General features: G+C 44.6%; 1 protein-coding gene across 3 annotated transcripts; it reads left to right on the plus strand.

Moving 5' to 3' along the window:
* Positions 1-1,103: 1,103 nt before the first annotated feature.
* On the plus strand, positions 1,104-22,808 carry FOSL2 (FOS like 2, AP-1 transcription factor subunit). Of its 3 annotated transcripts, none has more exons than XM_073338609.1 (4): positions 1,104-2,176; positions 10,587-10,841; positions 14,839-14,946; positions 16,271-22,808. In XM_073338609.1, exons 1-4 carry the CDS (start codon positions 2,078-2,080, stop codon positions 16,778-16,780), a joined length of 972 nt encoding a protein of 323 aa, XP_073194710.1. In that variant the 5' UTR covers positions 1,104-2,077; the 3' UTR covers positions 16,781-22,808. The 3 variants fall into 3 exon arrangements, with proteins under 3 accessions (XP_073194710.1, XP_073194712.1, XP_073194711.1); XM_073338611.1 differs by lacking the exon at positions 1,104-2,176 and adding an exon at positions 2,205-2,301; XM_073338610.1 differs by lacking the exon at positions 1,104-2,176 and adding an exon at positions 2,353-2,778.

The raw sequence follows: 22,808 nt of genomic DNA on the forward strand, positions 1-22,808 counted from the left end.
GTTCCCGTCGCCCTCGCCCCCGCCGCACGATTGCTGCGGCCCTCCTGCCTCCCACCAGGCAGCTGCGTCGACTCGTCCTGCTGGGAAGGGCTTGTGTAAACAAAGCACGGAGCGCGCCTGTTTCCAGCGGAAAGGGCAGCGCCTCTCCGGAGTGTGCAGAGGAGTTTTACGCGTGGCCAGCCTCTGCCTTTGGGGGTGAAGCCCCGGGGCGTGGGGAGAGCAGTGTCAGGATCTGAGCCGTTAGAGGGCGGGGGGGAAAATCCGCCTTTGGTAAGGTGGCCCCCTCTTGCAGCCAGCCCTCAACAAAACAATGTTCGCGGGAACGTTGGTGTTAAACCAGCGAGATCAAAGCCTTGCACGGGAATGAAGGCAACAAACACGAACTTTTCTCGCCGATCCTGCTCTAGGAAGAGTCTCTCAGAGTACAGCAGCGAGGGGAAACAGTGCCAATGAGCACTGCAGGCAGGGCTGCAAAGCCAGCCCCTGGATCCAGCTTCCCCTGCGGTGCAAAGCCGGCATCTGGATCCAACTCTCCCCATTCCCCCGTTGCAGGGACAACTCTGGATCCAGTTGTACACTCACAGGCTCCCCCCCCCCCCCGCAAGGATAACTCTGGATCCAGTTGTACACACACACACACACCGTTGCAAGGACAACTCTGGATCCAATTGCACACTCCCCCCACCCCCCTCCCCGCACTGCAAAGCCAGCGCCGGGGTAATTGTGGATCCAGCCCCCGCCTTCCCCGGTATCACACAGCCGGGTGCGCGTTCAGGAGGAACTCGAATCTCCGCTTCTCTCTCTCCACTTTTCTGATCCGGTTTCCCTTTAAGCGGAGCCGATCTGGTGCGAGCGAGTAGGGAATCCCTCTCGGGCCGCGTCATCCTAACCAAGGAAACCCGGGCTGGCGTCGGATAACGCAAATGACCATCTTTGGCAACGTGCGCCAATGGAACAGACTAAAGGCCGCCAGTGAGTGGGGGGAAGGGGCGGGCTCTGCCAGTAACAAATCGGGCGCGCGGGGCCCCGGGCTGCTCCCCCGCCGCACGGGGGATTGTGCCGTCCCGCCCTGCGGGGCTCTGAGATTGGTTTGCAGGCGGCGGGCTGGGTTTGGCCAAATCGGATTAAGCGGGCGGGGTGAATTTCCCCCTCCCCCTGCCAGGTGGGAGGCTCCCCCTTGCAAAGTGGGGTTTGGCGAGCTGGGAGTTTGACGTGTGTGACTCCACATGGTACAGCTCTCAGAGGAGGGGATGGATAATAAGAGTGTGGAGTTGAACTAATGCCATTGCACTGACTCATCCAGGGAGAGCAAAGGAGCTCAGAGAACGAGATACCAGAGAGACTCACAGACAGACAGACAGAAAGGGGGGCAGGCGACCCGGGGGGAGAAGAGAGAGACTCACGCGGGCAGAGGCTGGCAGGCAGCAAGTGTACAGATCGATAATTAAGGGAGTTTAAAAAAAATCAAGAGGCTAAAATCCTGGACTGAGTCACCCAGTTCAGTTAGAGCAGGGAACTGGCACTTTTATAAAGGACTTAATTAAATAGGAGGCAAAGAGCCTCTTGACTGAAAACTACAGAGCCAGAGGAGCGTTGAAACCAGAACAAATATTCACAGGAAGTCTGAAGAAGGGCAATAGACACACGCGTTTTGAGTGTGTGTGGTTAGGTCTTTTTTCCCTCCCCTTTCTCTTCTTCAGAGCAAATGTAACAGATTTTAAGACAGCAAGAGACTTTAAAACAAAGAGAGACGTCTCATTTACACTTTTTTTGCGGCACATTTTAAATCCACATTTTTTTTTCCTGAGTGCACCAAAGACCTCTGGGATTAGAGAGAGTGGCTCTATTTTGTGAGGTGGGAAATATTATTTTCCCCCAGTCTTGAGTGGCGGAAAAAGTTGAGGAAAGGGCTTTATTTTTAACTCTTTATTTAAACAAACAAACAACCCCCAGATCTTTACGGAGTGCAGTTGGAAGGCTGAAAATAAAAATCAGGCGAGAGAGGCGGAGAAATAGAGCGTGTGTGTGTGTGTGAAGGAAAATACATTGTGTTCCTCTCCGGCTTCTACCTCGGATCATGTACCACGACTATCCCGGGAACTTTGATACCTCCTCCAGGGGCAGCAGCGGCTCTCCAGGCCACCCAGAGACTTACTCCAGCGGCACAGCACAACAGGTAGGGGCGGTCACAGGCACCTTGCCATGCAACTGACATGATCAAAGCTTCTCCCCCCCCCCCTTCAGTGCATCTTTATTTTTGATCATCTGAGCACCCTCTGCTGTGGGACCCAAGGACAGTAGGTAACACAATTCTGTCTTCCACTTTGTACACCAAGAGCTTTACTTTGAGACCAGGTCTCCGCTTCAGACAGGATTAAATAATGTAGTGTGGCTGTGTATAACATCTCTGTGTCTGTAATATCCTTGTTATATTGTGCTTTTGTGGGCCATTTTCCTCTAAAATGCTTCAAAAGAAATCTGCTTAACCAAATAGTAAAATTCACTTGCCACACCCAGTCCACTTTCTGAGCGCCTTTATCAAACCTCTGCCTAGTTGGAGATTAGGGAAATAATAGGTGCTGCCTATCCTTTGGCGCTCCAAATCCATTTCGAGTCCACGCCTTAAAAGGAGGGGGGAAAGCAACTTTTGTCTTTGCAAGAGTTTGGGCGGTTTTGTGTGAGCGTAAATCATGAGGAATCTAATCTACGGATTTACGGGACGCCAGGTCAGGAGAGAAAGGCAACGTTTAATCGCCAGTGCAGCTAAGTGTTCAGTGTGTGAGTGTTTAAGTGTTGCTTTATATTTCCTCTTGAAGTTACCGTCTCCAGGATCCAGTTGCTGTCAGGGGGGCAGCGGGGTCTGTGCTGAAAACACACACCCTGGTGCTGCCGCCGCCGCGACATTAGTGGGTCAGTCACTCATCGTGGGTTCTGCTGTCCTCTGCTGGAGTTAATTTGGGCTGAAAGAAGCAACGTGTGTGTGTGTGAGAGAGAGAGGGAGACTGTAACGCATATACTTTCGTTTTATGCCAGTTTGGGGATTGGAGGCTGTGTGTGTGGATTCCAGGTGGATTTCCTAGTGGGAGTAATTACAAAAAAAGAGAGCGTATTAAAATGACTTTCACCCAATTTGTCTCTGTGTATGGAAGTGTGTATGTGTTTATATATAAATACATGCAGTATGTTGTGCGTATACTGTCTGACTGCTGCTCTGCACCTTATGTGCATCTTTGAGTGTATGCAATGAATTTGCATTACTTCTTATAGGAAATGTTTCACAGTGCTAAAAATATCAGCTCTTACTCTGCTTTCCACTAACATAGTGTTCTTTTCTATACTTATCCCATGTGCTAGCTGAGCATACCTACAGACATGGCAGATGTCATCAAACAGGCACTGAACACTTGGAAGTCAGAATCCCTGACTTTTATTTATCCTTGAAAAGTGAAGGGAATGCAGTGTAACCTGAAATACTGCCAGCTCTGTAGGAATTCTACTAAACATTTAACCCAAGTGAAATGGTGCTAGTTACTACCATTTATTTCAAAATGCCACCTATTATCAGTGACATTTCAGAATCTCTATGGGAGACAGGACACCAGGAAATAGGGTCTGATCCTGACATCCCTAGGCAGCTTGCCTGAATAAAAAGTGCAGAGGTGGGTCTGTGATCTTTACACAAGAGTATCACACCTTAATCTCATCAGTCTGCTTTCAGATTGCTCCCAAAGCCTGTAGATAAGAGATGAATTTCTAAGTAGACCAATAGTTTTAAGACAAAGGTGGGAATGCTCCTCTGCTTCACAAACTTTCCTAGAAAAGAGGACTTTCTGTTTTCTGCTCAGATAACTCAGATTGTATCACTGAACACAAACCTGGTATTTAGCTCCAATTCCTATAGGTAGGTAAATACAATCCAGAGGCTAAGACTCATTATTATTATTATTTATTATTACTACTATTATTTGTAAATAAAAATTTGGAAAGAACATTACATGGTCTTTGGGACACAGTTCTATTTGGGGCTTTTCACCTACCTCACTGAAGTAGTTTTCCCGTTTTTTAGTGTAAAAAGCACTGAAAGGAAGAAAGAATGGTTTTAAAAAAACATCCATCCACCCATAGGGAGAGGATAATCATTGGCTAAGCAGAAAACAAGTGTTGGCTAATTCACAGCCTGGTGTAATATGCACATAGATTTTGCAATTAATAATAGTATGGAAATCTTACTTTATTTGGTACCTTTCAGCAATAATAGTTTACAGTTGCTTTTCATGCCAAGGAATCCTCAAGGTAACTTACTAAAAAATAATAATAATAAAAAAAAATCTATGAAGCTCTCTCCTGTCTTGTTTTAGTTAAAAGCTCTTCCCTCCCCCACCATCTTCTCCCAAGTAGACAAGCTGTTTTGTGAGCTGAACCAAAACAGCATTACTTCCTTGACATCTATATGCTATTACCCTAATAGATCCTGTGATACTCAGTCTCAAGGTCCTTTATTGCAAGGGAGTTAAAATATATGGAATCTTTTTAAGTAGACTTTATTTGATTTGGAAGGTGTTTAAAGAATTTCAGTAGAGCGCGCCCACTCCCCCTTTTTTAATAGTGTCTGTCTGTGAGGATGGAATGTGTTTTTGTATCGGCCAGGCTTTCTACGTACCTAGGGAGTGATATTTTTGCTCTCTTCTGGTATTCAGACATTCCTCAGCTTGCTGATTGCGGCTTGTTGGTATTTACTGTTCAGTTTTCCTGTTCTCTTGACCCTCAGGATGCAAGCTCTTACAGAGCTCATGGGATCTAGTTACATTTTTGAGATAACTTTTCTTGTTGTAAGCTTCTGGTCTCCCATAATATTGGAACTAGAAGAATGGAAGATATTTCCTGTTGAAGTTGCGTGACTACATGAACCTGAAGGCTGGTCGTTTTTTTTGTTTGTTTGTTTTTTATAAAGGGGCCTTTTCCCTTTTAGTTTTCCTAGGAAAACACTTCAGAAAGGCTTATGTGCCTGCATAAACTAAATCCATGGCTTCTGTGGAAAGCATTACGCAATCGGGCCGGTTACACAAACCTATGTTATTTCATAACTTGTTTACATCAGCTGGCCTTCTCTCTCACTCTCTTCTTTCTCTCTCCCTTTTTTCCCCCCACCAGGGTTGCTTCATCTCCCCTTCTCCCCCCAGTTATTATTATTTCTTGCATAATTTGTGTAAATTAACTGGAAGCGTGGGAGACGCATCAAGAAGTCATAGGATCATTTTTTAAAAATCGCCCTATATTAAACTTTGCCAACAGTACCAGCCTGTGACATTCCTCACATCAAAGAACTTTTACCAGAAATGACTCAAAAGTTTCCCAGCTCGCTCCAAATATACCTCGTTGGTGCCCTCTGTAGGATAATCCCAGTAGGAATGCTTCCAGGGATTGTAGTTTGGAATCAGATGATTTACTCATTTTCAGTAAATGTGAGGAGGAGGGAGGAGAGAAGGGGGTTGAGAAATTGAACATGCTTGGATAGCTTGGCGCTCTTGGTTTGTTTTTGTTTTGTATCTTTCAAATTCAATACACACAGTAGATCAAGTGAATTTTGCAGAGGCTGTGACACATTGATTGGCTGTGTAGAATGTGTGAGTTAATGAAGTCTAAATAAAATGAGCTGGTTTTATTTTTTTCCCCTTGTTGTTTTTCTTTCAAACGGAGAGAGAGAGAGTGTGTGTGTGTTTGATATGGATGCCAGAATATAGTTTCTAAGGTTACTATCTTATTAGGTCTTAGATCAGGAAATTGGCTTAATAAGTACATAAGTGTTTTCTTTAAAAATCTGGGGCACGTCTCAAGAAGCTTGTGTGTCTTCTTTCCCCTTGATCCTTGCAGATTTTGTAGATTAGGATCAAACAGAAGCCTCACCTCTGTTTTAGGAATTGGTCGGTTCCACTGATTCTGTACTATGGAAATCAGGAGTTTTATTACCACATAAAATACACAACTTGCAAAGTTTTCTTTTGAATCTTTCTTCTTCAGAAGCAAGGAAGGCTGCATCAGTCACGTTTCAGTGGAAATCGTCTTTCTGAGCCAAAACTTTGATGCCTTTTAACTGTTCTATCCTTACAGTGCAGCGCTGTGATGTTTTTTAATGTTATGTAAAATATTCGATACCTAATAACAAACTTGCCTTGTGGTGAACGTAGAATTTAATGAGGATAATATATTTGCTCTTTCAGACTGGAAGATTTCCTCCTACGTATTATCCCACTGCAGTGTCTGACATGCAAGGAAACTACTTGCATGAGAAAAGCTTGCAATATTGAGCCATTTATTTGTTATAGGATCATTTGGGTTGGAGGGGATCAACCTTTCTTGGGTTCATGGGCAGCAGTGACTCACTTGGAGCAGCACGGAAGCTCCCCATGAAGATGAGGAAGGGAAAGTGCAGTCCCATCAGCCTGAAATATCACACTGTTGCTGGTATATATACGGGTCTTTGTGACCCACTGCTCTAGCCCATCCCTTTGCATTTTGTGGCAAGATTTAATTCATTATCTTTGGAATGTCCCTGGGAGATGAAGCTTGGGAGGCCATTACCCAGTCCCATGTTTTAGATTATAATGGGAACAGACCTCAGCCCTTTTGGAAGCAATGGGAAAGCTAGAGGCGCGTTTGTCTTTTACCAGGGAATGTGATGGTATCTTGATCTGCACGTTGCTTGGGGCTGTGCTAGGGCGATGGCTCTGCAGTGTTGCAGTGGTTGTACGTTCCAGAGCGGGGTGTGGAGATCTAAAGTGTGCAGCATTACCATTTTACTATTGCTAAACATTGTATATAGTGCCATGAATCTCCATGGCACTTCAGAAACATAGACACCAAAGGACTTGCAATCTAAATAAAACATAAAACAACCAATCAGGAGAGGGTGGGTGTGGGGATTACTGCTGAGGAGATGAATGCAGGAGGCTATAAAGTGGGATTTGAAGGAAGGGGGGGCTAAGGGAGGAGGGACTTGGTGGATGAGGGTTGGGAGAGTGTTCCAGGAATAAGGGCCAGCATGATGGAAGGTACAAAGCTGATTGTGGGGAAAGGAGAAATAGAGGTGGGAAGAACAGTAAAAGGACTACGGGGAATGAGCTGAGATACAGGTGAGGGCAAGATTATGCAGGCCTGCTAGGTGAGGGGAACAAATTGGCACCCAATGAACTTCAAAAGGAGGTGGAGCAGGTCAGAACCTGCCATTGAAAACTATGGTATCACAGTGGATTAGACCTGGAAGCATATTGGGAGCCTCATAGGTAACCACTGTGGCGTTCCAGTGGCAAAGGGCTTGGGGCCTACTAGCATTTTTGTAAGGGAAAGTGAATGGCAGTGCAGTGTCTGAATTGTAAAGCAGGTGAGTTGATCGAGATGGGCAGGAGAGAGTTGCCACCATGGGGATCATGGCCCCTTGAGCACCAAGCAGAATGTGGAAATGACCACGGTTACATAGTAGGTAATTGTGCATTCGATTTAGAGACCTAACATGAGTCATAGTGGAGCGTCTTTTAAGACAGTCTTGTGATAAGTGACACATCCTGTAATTAGTTAGATGGCGAAAGGAGAATAATAACGGAGGATTTTTACTGACACCTTTCAGAGTTGCCTGTCTCAGCAGAAATTTTCTGAAGCCATTTTAAGGGATTAGGAAGGAGGCTAGAGCAAAGGAGGACACGAGTCCCGGCGGAAACTAGAGGCGTTTCCTTCTGCCTCTAAGCCTGTCATAGACAATTTTGTCTGGGCACAAAGGCTAATATCCTAGGTTTACAGATGGAATGTCCAAGGCTTTAGCACAATCCAGGGATGCAGTTAAAGCTCCATCTACAAGACAGAACCCTGCCTTAACCCTGTATAGATGCTTTTATCTTGTTACTGGCCCCCTGAGCTGGTTGCCTTTGCCACTGTTACCACTGCCAGGAATAGGTGTGTTGAGAAGAACTCATTCCATGTGATAGCAGGGTCCTAGATCAAATGGAAGACGTGATTGCAAATCTAAGGGCAGTGACCTTTCCGTTGACATAGGGCCTGATCTTCATCTCTTAATGGATTGGGAGAAGTTAGTATCTGACCCTTCATCCAGATAATTTGGTGATTATTATAATTTTTATGACCTGTCAGATGTGAACTCCTTCCTGGTTATGAGGAGTTGAAGGTCAGGATGTATGTCACTGCAAGGGTCATTATCCTTAGGTTTGCAATAAACTCTCCTGAATGATAATTTTTCATATCTATAGTACTTTCCATACAGGGCTGTCAACACATTTTGCAATGGTTAATTTGGCCTCACAACACACAGGTGAAGACGGTAAGAATAATTATTCCCCTCTTTAAAGAGAGGGGGAACTGTAGCAGGGAAAGGCAAAGATCACACAGGAAATCAGTAGCAGAGTTTGAAGTGGAACCCAGATCTCCTGACTCTCACAGCTGTTCTTTAACCGCTACACTAGCTCATGCTCCCTCTTTATGACCTTAATGTAATTTTTCCTCTATCTTATCCCAGCACTAGTTACACTATATAATGTGGAGACATGAAGACATCCTGTCCTGTAGTACAAGCATAGCTTACCTTGTTGGAGAACAGGGAGAGAGAGGAGTGGCACGTAAAGCTATTTTCAGCAAACTCCTTTATAGGAGCCATGAAGAGGCAATATAGAAGGACCTACGGTTCTGGTGGGGCTTTTGCTGAAAGTTTGATATCAGGGGACAGGTTCATTCTTACATTCCCTCCCTTAACCGATTCACTCATTTCTTCTCCTAACTTTCCTCCTTAGTTTGGGGCTGTCTGATGCTTTAAATTGGAATTTTTCTGTGTTTCAGGTGGTTCTTTTGGGCTCAATTCTGGTTGCATTGAAGTCATCAGGAATTTGGGCCAATGTTACACACACAGAGTCCAATGGCTAAAGTTCTGGTCCTGTAAAAATCTGGAAAATTATTTTTATAGACCTTGATTTAGGAAAACACTTAAGCACATGCTTAACTTCAAGATCATCCTTAATGCTTAAGTACTCTCTTGAATCGGGGTCATGGTGGTGGTGATTTCCCATTCCTCCAGTTTTCTGGCTCCTGTGATGTCATTTAATTGACCTAAGGATGTGCATTTGCACAGGATCATTTCAAGGGCCACAAACTGTTGTTGGCTGATAGTTCTCACCTCTGGTCCTAAAAGTCTATTGTCACTTCTGTATTCAAAATTCAGAATGTTGGTGGTGCAAGACATGTCTTTAAAACCTAATCTAACCTTTGAGTGTCTCCTGAAAGGATCTCTTTCTAGACAAAAGCATTCTTTCTCTCATGCTTCCCCCTCCTGGACACATCATTGTTTTCCTAGTTGTTTAGTGCCAGCATATTATCCAGGTGGATTTACTTAAGTCTGACTGAAACCAGGTGTACAAGTTTTATGGAGGAGATCATTACCTACTGTCTTGGTTTTACTGCTGCCTTGTTTTGTCTAGACAATGCCAAGAGCTGCAAGGAACTTGTCCAGTCTGAATCCTGAAACACATTTTATAGGCTGCATTTAAAATATGTAAACATGCACATAACTGTCCCAGAGCTGGGCATTTCACATTATACCCTAGAACCTGTTTGTGGTGAGCATGGTTCCACATAATGAACCCTGAATTGTTGTGTTGTCTCTCTCTGTTATCACTGCAATTCTCTATACAAACCTTTCATTCATAGAGCCATATCCTTTGGCCAAAGCTCCCATGTTATAGGGGCAGAACAGATCCCCCGTAAAAAGATTCCAGTGAACTACGTGCTGGTGTTTATGGCTGAAATTTCTCTTCCTTTTTTCTGGATTGATGGGGAAGTATTTTTCTAGAAACTCCTCAATTCCCCTTTTAGACTTGGCCATGACTTGCTGTGTGGGGTGAATGTTCTATATAACATGCTTTGCACTGTTTGCAGGGAGGGCAAGTGTATTATGGGAAAGAGAGGAGTTTCTTTGGCAGGAGTGGGACTGGAGGGGAGAGGGAAGGAGTTGCTTTGGGATTGGGGGCGGGGAAGAAGAGGTTGCTTGGCAGTGAGTCTCATTCAGGAGTGAAGTAAAACCAAACTGCACCAGAGCGGAATGGCATCAAGAGGTACAAATAATCATTGTGACAAGCGAAAAGGCCCTTCACTTCACACATCAGAACAACATAGATCCTTCAACATGATAGGCTCCCACTGTGAGGCTTTTAGTTTTTGTTCAAGTACCAGAAGGTGCACAGGGTGTGTGCTGTCTGTGCAGGTGCTCTCCGTCCCATCCACTCCTCAGGAACAAGTGCAAACACAGACTATTCTGCATGGAAGCTAAATGGCATGTATGGGGCAAGTGCCAGATGCTGAAGCCTGTTCTGCTGGTTGCCACACCAGCCTGTCTGCTTGTGGAAGGGCGTACCTTTCCATGCCATCTGTATATCGATGGGTCACTGAGTCCATCTGCTTCAGGTGTTTATGTCCTAATTCTGGTACCTGCTTAGATTCTCCCAGTGAATCTCCTTCTCCACTTGTTTCTGCTTAGACATCAATATTGTGCATGTACTGATCTCTCTCTCTCCCTTTTTTTTGTCTCCTTCTAGAAATTCCGGATAGATATGCCAGGATCAGGCAGTGCTTTTATCCCTACCATTAATGCCATAACAACCAGCCAAGACCTGCAGTGGATGGTCCAGCCCACAGTGATCACCTCCATGTCGAGTCCCTACTCTCGCTCACATCCCTACAGCCATCCTCTGCCCAACTTGTCTTCAGTTGGTGGACATACAGCCCTTCAGAGACCTGGTGTCATTAAAACTATTGGGACCACAGTGGGCAGGAGGAGAAGAGATGAGCAGGTAACCATAGTGGATAGAATGCCTCATCCTAACTTGCAAGCTAAGCAGTTTTGGGTATAGCTGGTGTTTGGGTATAGCTGCAAGACAACCTTAGGTGCTGCAAGTAATAGGGCTGGTGATTCAGTTGGTAGTGCTCTTGGTCTGAAACTGACTGATACCCATCCCAGCTTGGTATTGTGTTGCTGGAAGGGCTTTCTTTTGGGTGATGCCTAAAAACCAAGGCCCTGACAACTTGGGGCTTTACAAGGATCCCATGGCACCTTTTGCAAGAGTAAGAGGGTTTTAATCCCTCTATGGTCGACTTAATTCTATTTGGTTGATTATTTTGTCTCCCTAAAATTCCCCCCTCGTTGCATTTTTCAATGAGTTCAGTATGCCTGAACGCTGCTTAGCATCCTCTGTGTGTGTGTGTGTGTGTGAGATGGGGAGATAGGTGGCTTTCAGTCACGTTTCCACTTCCTCCGTCCTAGGAGTACCAGTTAGAGCAGCCCTGTGGTTACAGTGACCCTTAAGGACTATTCAATCAGCTCCAGAGCACAGCACACTCTGATCACTCTCCTTTCCACCCTGCCATCCAGGGCTGGCCCTTACTTTATAAAGGCCTTTCAGGTCCCTCAGAATATCACACGAAAGGAGGCAATTTTATTGCTGTGAGATCATTACAAGTTGTAATTCAGCCAAGTTCCCTCAAAGGCTTCCTCAAGTCTGGACCGATCTGTGGCTTCACATCAAAACCAGGTGAAACTCTGTAGTCTAGACTGGGTTTCTGTTTGAGTTTATTTGGCTGGGGCCTCAAACAGAAGAAAATCTCGGAACCGCTGAGTTTTACACAATCTGCTTAAGAAAATACCCGGGGATTGGAGGAGGGAGGGCTGACCCTGCTGGAGTGCCACGCCATCCCTTCTCCTCTGGGCCAATTCCTTCCCTTTCCAGTGCGCTCCCCGGCTAGCTGGTCCCACTCTGATTCCAGTGTTGTGTGCTGGCATGAGCATGAAACTAACCAGAACTGGGATGTGGGAGGCTTTTACTGCACAAATATATGCTTATTAAAAAGAGCCGCCTGCATAGTGGGTGGCTGGAGATCTAAGTCTATTTCCTAGTGGGTAGGTGTCCCCTTCGCAAACCCAACAATATCCAATCCCTTGGTGGCAGTCTGAGCAAGGACTGAATGATCTTGTAAACTGAGCTCGTTTTGCCCAGGGCTTTGCTGCTCAGAGGGACATTAATATGGCTGTTGTGGGCAAGCTTGGACTTCCACTGTCCACACTGTACCTGTTATGTGGGTTAATAGTGGACTCCAGCCGCCAGGGCGGTCAAACCGGTGCCTTCCATTAGTGCAAAATTCACTTCTAAAGAAACTAGAAATAATCTGGATCACCCTGTGTGACTCTGAAACCACAGTTGTGCAGGCCTTTGCAGAGAAATGCAATGAGACACTGCACCTGGCCAGCAGATTAGATGGGTATTGCACAAGGTCTGTTTTTAATAAAACACTAAGCCTTGCTTTTACTTCCACATCATCCATTTTGATTTTCAGTCTGACTATTGTAGCCTGTCTGTTTTTTTGAGATCTCAAAGGTAGACAAGGGGTTAACATTGCTCATAGTGAATGAAAATCCCCTTGGTGCAGAGGGCTAACACAGTTCCATTTTTAAGCCCTATTTTTATAAGGGTGTGTTTGCTCAAGAAGAGCCCAATCCTCTGTTCAGAGTAAAGCGGTGCATAGGTTTTGTGCTGGCCCCCTGCACAAGGGTGGATTCCCCTCGCTTTCACTGGGTCCTATGCTCTGTTGTCTAAAGTGGAGTAAAGCTGGCACTGGAACTAGAGGAATAATTAGCAACAAATAATTTGTATGGCAAACGTTGCCTCTGTGTTCACAAATTGGCCGTGAAGAGATCCCAATATCCTCCAATTTGATTGTTGTTTGACTTTATTTCCTGAAGAATGCCGGCCAGTAATTCCTGGCCTGTGGCTTGTTTGTGAGCGATTCATTGTGGGTCCTTCCGATTCAAGCTGTGCTGATTAGACGTATGCTGTGTTCAGTATCTGATGAGCTGAATGGGACTCCTAGGATCAGATTTCTGATGTGGGGGCTCATGAATCAAATTCAGAATTCATTTTCTGAGACTATTCTATAATATTTGCTGAAAATAGGCTGTTTTGGTGACTGTTTCTGCTGGCAAACCCATCTACTAGCCTATTCATGCAGAATTAATACGAAAGGGGTACAAACAATGAAGAACTGGACTCCTTTAAAAACACCAAGGACTGTTCCTCTTTTTAGGCCCCCAGTTAATGTTACACATATGCAAATATTCTGTGCCAGATTAGGGCCTGAGTTGTCACCAGTCGTGGTTGTTCATGGGACTTGTTAAAGTGGCAACCTGAGTCAGATCATTAAACAGAATTGAAGTTACTGGCAAGAAAATTTTGGTCTGAAACCTGTTTTAGTGGGACTTGTGCTGCTAAATCCCATTGGTGCTTTTGAGAATCCCATCCATAGGCCCCAGGTCAGCTAACAATTTAAGCATGTGCTTTAGGGCTCTGCTGAGCAGGGGCCATATAAACTGTATATATTGTATGCACACACATACATGCCCATTTTATACACAATAAAAATTCATGTATGTGCAATCAAAATAAAAATCACAGAAATGTATAAAGTTAATAAAAGAGCAAAAGCACAATGGGATCGGGGGCAGGGGGCAAATACACAGATTAAAATGAACGTACTGAAACGGGAATGATTGCAACAAAATATATAAATAAATAAAACCCCAGAATGAAGTTAGGCAGAGTAAAAAACCATAAACAAGAACAGATAATGAAAGCGATGACTAGCTTGTTCACAGCCCTAAGGTATTAAAACTGAAAGCTTTTTTTTTTTTAATTGAACAAAATGCTTTCATTATTTGTTTGCAGTTTATTTTTTTGCATTAGATCATCTTGGACCTTAACACCACATTAGTCTGTTTCAGTTTTGTTTCTAATCAGTTGGACTAATCCTTACTGGTTTAAAATTGCAGAGCATGTCTGAAGTCAGTGGAGCTGTGTCGATGCACACCAGCTGAGGATCTGGCCCAGTGTCACTCTTTGCTTCTCATGTTCTAGTTGTGAACCCTGCATGGGAGTGATAAAATCCAAACAAAAATCTAGTTTGCATTGGAATTTAAAAACGGTGGGCCGGATCATCAGTTGTTGTAAGTCTAGGTAGCCACATGGGGTTCATTCAGTGTGCTGGTTTACATCAGCTGAGGAGCTGGCCTGGTATCTATAGCGATGGAAGCATTTCTGTTACTGTGAGATTTTGCAAACGTTGTTCCAAAACCTAGACTTTTGAGCCTGACGTGACTGGACACTGCTGGTCATCTGCTGCCCTTGAGTACTCCGGATTTACAACAGTGTCACTCCATGGGCTTCTGAGAGAACATAATCTGCCCTGTGGGTTTTTTTATGTTGCTGGATGGTTGCCTGCGGATACAGGAAGTACAGTGTGTTATCTTGGCTAGTGCTTGGAAATCTGGGGCCAGATCCTCAGCTGGTGTAGATTAGCTTAGCTCCGCTCCATCGACTTCAATAATGCTACTTTGATTTGCACCCACTGAGGATCTGGTCCCTGACCTTCAGGTTAATGACTGTGCTTGTGTGGAAAGAAGCAGATATTTTGTTTCAAGAAAGAGGCGCTTACAACATTTTGCTCTGGTTTTGCTTTATGTGCCACCCATTGTCTGCTTGGCCTTGGCTGCAGATTCACTGTCCTCTTGCACAGTCCTGTCGCGCCCCTCTCTACTTCGACCCTCTTCATTATGGAGCCAATCCTAGGAGAGATGCTGAGCACCTTTGTCTTCCAGCAACCTCCATGGGAGTTGAGAGTGCGCAGCACCTTGCAGAATCAGGCCCTTTTTGCTCTGTGGTGAACTATTGTTCACAAAACGCAAGGAAGGATTTGCTCAGATCTTGTGGTTTGGTTTTGAGCTTTTTTGGTATGTGCCTACAGCTGTCACCTGAGGAAGAGGAGAAGCGAAGGATCCGAAGAGAGAGGAACAAGCTGGCAGCTGCTAAGTGCCGTAACAGGCGTCGAGAGCTAACAGAGAAACTCCAGGCGGTATGTACTCTGCACACATCTCTCCGCTTCTGGTTCTATACCCCTCAGATCACTCTAAACTATGCCTCTCCTCCTGCTGGTGGGTGACACAAATATACTACAAAGTATGTAGCACATGCCCTTTCAGTGGCTGGTTCAAGTCAGGCTAAAAAATCACTAGCTGATAGCAGTAGGAAGCAGTGAAGTCATTCCTTTAGCTCATGTGGTAGTTATGTGCTCTGATGCTCAATATCCTGGGTTCAAAGCCTACTGACAACCTATGTGGGGAGTATTACACTTGCACCCATGTGCCCCTCCCCGCACAACTCTCTTGTTGTTTGCCCAAGTTATAAGCATATATAGTTGTTTCACTGTCACACCCTCCAAACCCCACCTCTTTTCAGTGCTTGATTGTCAGTATAGATTTTCCCTTTACATAATATGATTTGTTTGTGTTAATTCATGCTGAAGTAATTGAATAGGTTAAACCAATCACATTTCCCCTAGTGCAACTCCCTGTATACTCGGATAGATCTTTCTACAGGTCCCCTGGAAAGGTAGGATGGTCCAGTGTTGTAAAATGGGATAACAGCTCTACCCTGCCTCAGAGGGGTGTTATGAGAATAAAAACATTAAAGATGGTGAGGTGTTCAGATACAATAATAATGAGGGCCATACAAGTGCCTAAGATACTTTGGTTTTCATATGAGGACCAATACATCACTTGTTCTGCCCCAGAATCTAGTTGCCTACTGCAGTGATTAGGAGCCAGCTGGAATTTCCACGAGGGTCTCTTCACTTCACAGGGTTATTGGTGCCTAGCTGGGATAGCACCTAAAGGGGACAGCTGGCTGGGGATGAGCATGGACCCAGGAATGGAAACTCAGTCCAGTGGAACCCCTTTAGATTAGGCTGAATGCCCAAGGCAGTTTTGAGTGTTTGAAACGTGCCAGGTGAAGTGGCTGTAAGTTTTCCTTAACATGCAATGTCGTTCATAACTTGTACTGCTGCACCCTGGACGCCATGCGTCATTGTTTGTGATTTCCCCTAATACCCATTCATTGCTGGTCCTTTCTGCAGTGGAGCACCCCAGCAGTCTCTGAGGTCCCAGGGGGACATTTTTTGTTTGACTGGCTCTGAAGGAGTGTTTGGTACTGCCTAAGTGGTAGATCCCAAAGGGTTGCCATGTTTCTTACTGCTCGTAGATGGTCTCTGAGAGGGCTATGCAGCATATCTGCTCAGCTTCTCTCTGTGCTTAGCACATTCTGATAAGGCTCTGACTTTGTCCACCGCTCTCTCCCCTAGCGTAGGCTGTCATATTTATTTATTTCTCCTCGGTCTGCAGGAAACGGAGGAGCTGGAGGAAGAGAAATCCGTGCTGCAGAAAGAGATTGCTGAACTCCAGAAAGAGAAGGATAAGCTGGAGTTCATGCTGGTGGCTCATGGCCCTGTGTGCAAAATCAGCCCCGAGGAGCGTCGCACCCCACCATCTCACAGCCTCCAGACGGTCCGGTCTGGAGTGAGTGGAGCAGTAGTGGTGAAGCAGGAGCCGGTGGAAGAAGAGATCCCATCCTCCTCTTTGGGCCTCGACAAAGCTCAGAGGTCTGTCATTAAGCCCATCAGCATTGCAGGGGGGTTTTATGGGGAGGAGCCACTCAACACTCCCATTGTGGTGACCTCGACACCTGCCATCACTCCTGGCACCTCCAACCTGGTCTTCACGTACCCCAGCGTGCTGGATCAGGAGTCTCCTCTCTCCCCTTCGGAGTCATGCTCCAAAGCTCACCGGAGAAGTAGCAGCAGTGGTGACCAGTCCTCAGATTCCTTGAACTCTCCAACCCTGTTGGCCTTGTAACCCCCACCCCGTGTCCCTCATTTGCCAGTGTGTTACATTCCCACCCAGGACTGTGGGGGTGGGGGGAACCTCCTCCACAGGATTAAAGACTGGCACAAGGGTGTTCAAGCACAAGGGCAGCAAGAGCAAGAAAAGGGAAAATGTGGCTCCAGGAGCCTCCTTGAGCAGGAAGAACAAGAAGAAATGTAAACTCCATGGAAGCAGAAATGGTGATGGTGGAAATGACACGCCCAGTACATCTGGAGAGGGGAATCTCCCCTCTGGAGAAGCTGCCTATGTAAACCTCTTTGTGTGTTTTAATGGACTTGGGAAACACGCTTGGCCAGGACTGGAGGCGAGCTGCAGAAAATCACTAGTCACCCCTTTCCTTTGTGAACTGATCTGATTAGTTACATTCTGTGCTTAGTTCATTCTGGTTGGTTGATCTCTCTCTCTCTCTCTCTCACTGATACCATGACATTTCATCTAGTCGATATCCACTCTAAAGGCTTGTTATGATCTTTGTTTGCTGATGATGATGGCGGGAGGAGCTGTGGGAAATTCTTGCTGTTGTCAAGGTGGGGAGCATTGGGAGGAGTCACAAATGCTTGGTCACAGGGGTAGCACTTGTAAGTCAATAGCCCATGAGCTCAGTGGCAAGGGTGCCATGAACTGAGGGGAAGATTTGTTTGGAGGAGTTGGAGGATGTGAGATGGATATTTTGTCCCCCTCTCCCCATGCTGCAAAGGCCAGGTTAGCAAAATGCCTAGTAATGGGACCCAGAGTGATGCCCCGGTAGCTGATAGGATACCAGAGTCTGTTTCCACTAGCTGGTGTCTTTGGCAGCATTTCTCCTGTAATTAGTGTTTTTCAAATCTGCTGGTGGATCCTTTGTTTCCTTCACCCTGGCTACCTGCCATCTTGGGTGCAATGCATCCTGCTCCTCCTCTCAGTGTGCCTGACTCAGATGCTGATTCCACTCAATGCAGTTTGCATCTCTGTTGTCTTTCCTTGTCTGTGTCACTGTGCCTTGATTCCTGGCCCCTGTTGTATTTTGATACTTGCTGGATTGGGGGATTTTTAATTTTGGTGTTCAAGACAAGCAGAGCCTCTGCCCCTAACAGTGGGTCCTCTGTCTTCTCCTACACAGGGTCTCAGCTGACAGTGCAGAATGCACACAATGGGCATGGCCATTTAAAATTAATGTTCACTACTGAAAATGATATGTTTAACCTCAACTCCTCTGGAGCCAAGTCCAACTCCTACTGCAGGTCAATGGCAGTTAGAAACCTTGCTCAGGTGCATTGTAGGTTTTTCCAAGATCGAGTGCATGGGGGTTGGATCAGGCTCCTGTTGTAGTAGCTGAGAGCTCCTTTCAGTGCTTTCAAAGAGAATCTCCATTCGTTTAAGTCCGTTGAAGCTGCTGTGTCAGCATATCTAATTGTGTGGGGTATAATCTTCTTTGGTTTATCAACCGAAATCTGGGTATGTTCTGAATTAGGCTAGACTATGGAGAAATCTTTGGGGCAGTGTTCTATTTTAGGGCCCAATCCTGTGAGATGATGAGCACCCTCGGATCCTACGGCCTCTATTGGGATTTAACGGTACTCAGCACCTCAGAGGATTGGGCTTTTATGTACCAATCATGGATTCTAACAAACCCTCACTGTTGCTTAGTTGCTTGTATCGGGTTTAAAGGGATACTGTCTGAATGTAGGTTTTCTTTCAAACCAAACCAAACCAAACCACACGGACAAAACTTGCCAGGAACAGAAATGTTTTAGTGAATTGTTCACGAAACTGAAATTCATTGATCCTGTTCTTTCTTAATTGTTGGAACATTCCCTACTTTATGCTCGTGCCAGAGACCCAAACGTGAAACTAACCAGTTAGTTTAATTGTCCTTAGTTGAAGTGCAAAACTTAACTGATTAATAGAAATAAAGGTAAATGATTTTAAACATTTTTCAATAAGTTGCCCAGCGAAGATTGTTTTTAATATTTTTTTTAGCTAAAAAGTGTCACTTCAAGATAAACTGTGGCTTCTGTCCTTTTTCCCCCTCAGTTTACCAGATGCTCATTTTGGCTGATCTAAATCACAAATCTAGGGTCACTCAGTAAAATGTCTCCTGTGTTTCATTTCCACTCATGCAGGGCAGAAGATAATATTAACAAGCAGTGACTCCTAAAAGCATGTAATTTCTCCCTGGGCCAGTTGACCTGATCCACTGTTCTGCAGGAACCTCCCTAGAATTAATTCATGATTAGCATACCCATTAAGAACTGAGTAGGTACCTGTTTACCCAGATTTCTGAGGATTACAAAACTGGTAGCGTGCGAACAAAAGGCTCTTCTAAAGTCTCCTTAGTACCAAACTGAATTTGTGGTGTCTTGAAAAATAACTTGTCCCTTCTTCTAATGTAACTTCAGGTGAAGCTCACCATTCTATCAGCTATCTATTTGATTTGGGATCAGACAGTCCTTTTCATTACTGTGGAAGGGTGGTGAGAAATCTGTCCAAGAGTGGAAGACGTGGCCAGCTTTTGTGGGTAATTGGGGTAGCAAAATAGAATGTTTCTGAAAGAAATTTTCAAGTGTCCTTTCCGCTACCTATAAAACCCTCTTTTGCCAGCCAACAAGAGTTAGTCCCAGAAATGAGAAATTATTTTTTCACATCTGGTCTATCTGGATGGCTCAAGTATTTCCCCCCCTCCAGATATCAGATCCTCTTCTGCTTAATTGGGCAAGTTTGAGCCTAAACTTATTGGGCCTTCCTCTGCAGCATGGGGCACAGGTCACTTGCAGGTTTAAACAAGTTTAAATGGTGAATTCTCTGTAACTTGAAGTCTTTAAACCGTGATTTGAGACTTCAGTAACTCAGCCAGAGGTTAGGGGTCTATTACAGGTGAGATTCTGTGGCCTGAAATGAGGAGGTCAGACTAGATGATCATGATGGTCCCTTCTGACCTGTCTCTGTCTCTCCTCCAAGCCATGGAACCCAACTCCTCATCTCTGTGACATGGGCATAGATCCAAGGGAGAACCAGGCTCCTCTTTAAGCCTAATTCATTGAGATGTTACCCAAAGGAGCCCAAGGCCTGGTCTACACTGGGGGAGAAGGGGGGAATCGACCTAAGATACGCAACTTCAGCTACGAGAATAGCGTAGCTGAAGTTGACGCATCTTAGGTTGACTTACCTTGCATTCTCACAGCGTGGGGTCTACTGCTGCCGCTCCCCCATCAACTCTGCTTCCACCTCTCGCCGCGGTGGAGTACAAGAGTCGACAGCAGAGCGATCGGGGATCGATTTATCATGTCTACACTAGACACAATAAATCAATCCCTGATAGATTGATCACTACCCGCCTATCCGGCAGGTAGTGTAGACGTACCTCCAACCTCCTCGCTGGTGCTCACCTTCCTCCTGCCCTCACTGTTCCCCTTGTTTTGATCTTTCAGTGGGCACTTCAGAGCTGAGCCTGAGGCAGCGGCATCCCTGCTGAGTGGTGACCCCTTAGGCAGTGTGTTTGTGACCATCAGAAGTAGAGGAACCCTTTTCTAATAACTGAAAATACCTTGGACAACTTGTCAGTTGTGACAGACAGTTTTTATAGCTGTGTATCTTATAAATTCAAACAAACAAACAAACAAACAAAAAGCAAGAGGGGAAAACCCAGAAGCTCTGCAGCCTTTTCCACCTGCTTGCTTTGCACCCGAAACCCTTCAGGGAATCCCAGATTAAGAACCTCTGTTAGGCCACAGGGCTTGTGCATTCCATTTGAGTGGAATGGTAGGTAGCCTTAGCTTTGCTTACTCTCTTGCAAATCAGACACAGCATGACCTCTCTGCTGCTGTGAGCTGGCTCTGGATTCATCTTTTACCAGTGTCCGTTTCACCTGTCCTCTTTCAGATAGTGACATGCTGCACCATTTTGCAACCAGGAATCTCCATCACACCTATGTCGTGGTGATTCCTAAATGTGGAATGTCTTCAAATGTTCTGTTTGTGGTTGGGGACATACTGCAACTCAGCTCTGATCCAAAGACTATGTAAATCCCTGGACATCTTTCCCTTGACTTCAACAGGCTTCGGATCAGTCCTCTAGTGTTTGGCCCCAGCTCAGTAAAGCACCTGAGCACACGTTTAGAGTAAATCACTCCTGAACTGGAGGAGCAACAGCAGCTAAATCAAAGGAAACATTCTTTCAACCTCCATGTGCTTTTCTCATGCTGATTTCACCCCCATTTACCACCCCTCCCAGTTCTGGCATGGCCCCTATCTATTCCTTCCTCTTTGGTGAGGGGGCTGACTAGTCTGAAAACTGAGGAGTGGTAGGCCAGGGACCAACCTGCTGGGGGTCAATAGGTTTTTTTGTTTGTTTGTTTTAATATTATTTAAATGATCTATTAAGTTCATTTGAACCCTTAATTTTGCTGCTTTCTGTATGTATGATCTACCTGGCCTTCATCCTAAAAAAGCCTAATATCTCATTATTTATTGGCAGGCACACATTTTGTGTCTGCTCCAACAGATCTGCCCACCATTAATTTAACATCCTCCCAACTCATGTTCCTGTTTTGGTTTGGTTTTTTCCAACTCTAAAGCAGAATTCTGAAATGTCTTAAAATAATAATTTCCACGACCATTACAAGATCATTCTCATCAGAATGGCCAGATCAAACATTTTAAGAAAGGAGGGAACAATTTACATTTTATTTCTTATTTATTTATCATGTTTACATCTCTTTTTCTGTTCCAGACCTGGATATAATAATGAGAGCATTAAAAATACTTCAATTGTCTGGTTTTGCTGGTTAATAATGCTTTTTTCTTTACTTAAAAAGGAAAAAAAAAGATTCCTGAATTTATTTTTTTCTTGTCTGTATAAAATGTATAAAGAGATATTTGTTTCTAAAGATGCATTATCACTCCTTTGTGAACAATAGCTGGGGCTGGGGACAAATCTGAGTACAAAATAATAAAATCCTGTCCTGTTCTACTTAAATTGTTCTCCTCCCACACTGTATGATTAAAGGGTTACTCCACTTTCTTGTTTGTGGTTACTTGATATTAAAAATGTGTAGAAAATAGGTATCTGATTGTTTTAGCTCAATGAGAGGATAAAATGTGTATATATTTAGATATACTGTGTAGTTCAAAGTAACATCAGTAAGGGATAGTGCATCTTTAGTAGAGCGATAAGTTACTAGTGTCAACTGAAGTCTACTTTAAGATCCTTGAAGAAAACAGCCTGATTCTGATTCCATTTGCATGTGTATAAATCAGGAGTAACTCCTCTGAAAAGGGAATAAGTGGAGTTATGCTCATGTAAAACTGGTGTGAGAGAAATTGGAATCAGGCCCCAAAGATTCATATAAATCTATGGAGATCTGTGTATGTTTGGGGCACCATTATCTCCCCCCCCACCCCCCTCAAAAATTTAGATAATGATTTTTTTTTCTTTTTGTCTGGGGTGAAATAATTCCTATCAAGAAGGTTCTTAAAGGTGACTGCTAAATGGGGACCCTTTGCTCATTTTGATCTTTGTATAGTTCTTGCGATCATGGAAAATCTTGGCTCTGAAGCAATCTCTCTGGTGTTGTCTCTTTTCTGTTCTTGTTATTTTACTGTAATACAGGCCTACAGTATTTGCACTAAAACAAAAAGCTTGTTAGAGAAAGCTTGCTGCTATGAAAGAAAGAACATATTAAAACAGTTTTGCTTTTACAATTTTAACTGAGTAGCATTTTGTAGAATAAAATCAATTTAGATTGGAAAAGAAGAATGAAGTTTCTTTTTTTCCCCCCCACCCTCTTCTTTTCATCCTCTTTTCTTTTCCTTCCATTCCTTCATGGTTTATTCCTCCTCTCCCTCGGTGCTCAGTTGTAATGATTGCCTGTGTTGTTGACTATGCTGCTGGGAGTTATGACACTTGTAAATCCTGTTTTAATGACGTTGTGGACACCTTTTGTATAACGAGAGCTAACTGGCGTTCTTCTTTCTGTTAATTGAAGTAATTAAAAGGCTGTCTTTGCCGTGAACAATTAAAA

The sequence above is a fragment of the Lepidochelys kempii genome, chromosome 3, assembly GCF_965140265.1.
Source record: "Lepidochelys kempii isolate rLepKem1 chromosome 3, rLepKem1.hap2, whole genome shotgun sequence".
Lineage (NCBI taxonomy): Eukaryota > Metazoa > Chordata > Testudines > Cheloniidae > Lepidochelys > Lepidochelys kempii.

Bases quoted from the DNA above. Each gene is read 5' to 3' on its own strand.
- FOSL2 (XM_073338609.1), top strand. From the start codon at position 2,078: ATGTACCACGACTATCCCGGGAACTTTGATACCTCCTCCAGGGGCAGC. The intron at 2,177-10,586 runs GTAGGGGCGGTC...GTCTCCTTCTAG, and splicing joins CCAGCGGCACAGCACAACAG to AAATTCCGGATAGATATGCC. The intron at 14,947-16,270 runs GTATGTACTCTG...CTCGGTCTGCAG, and splicing joins TAACAGAGAAACTCCAGGCG to GAAACGGAGGAGCTGGAGGA.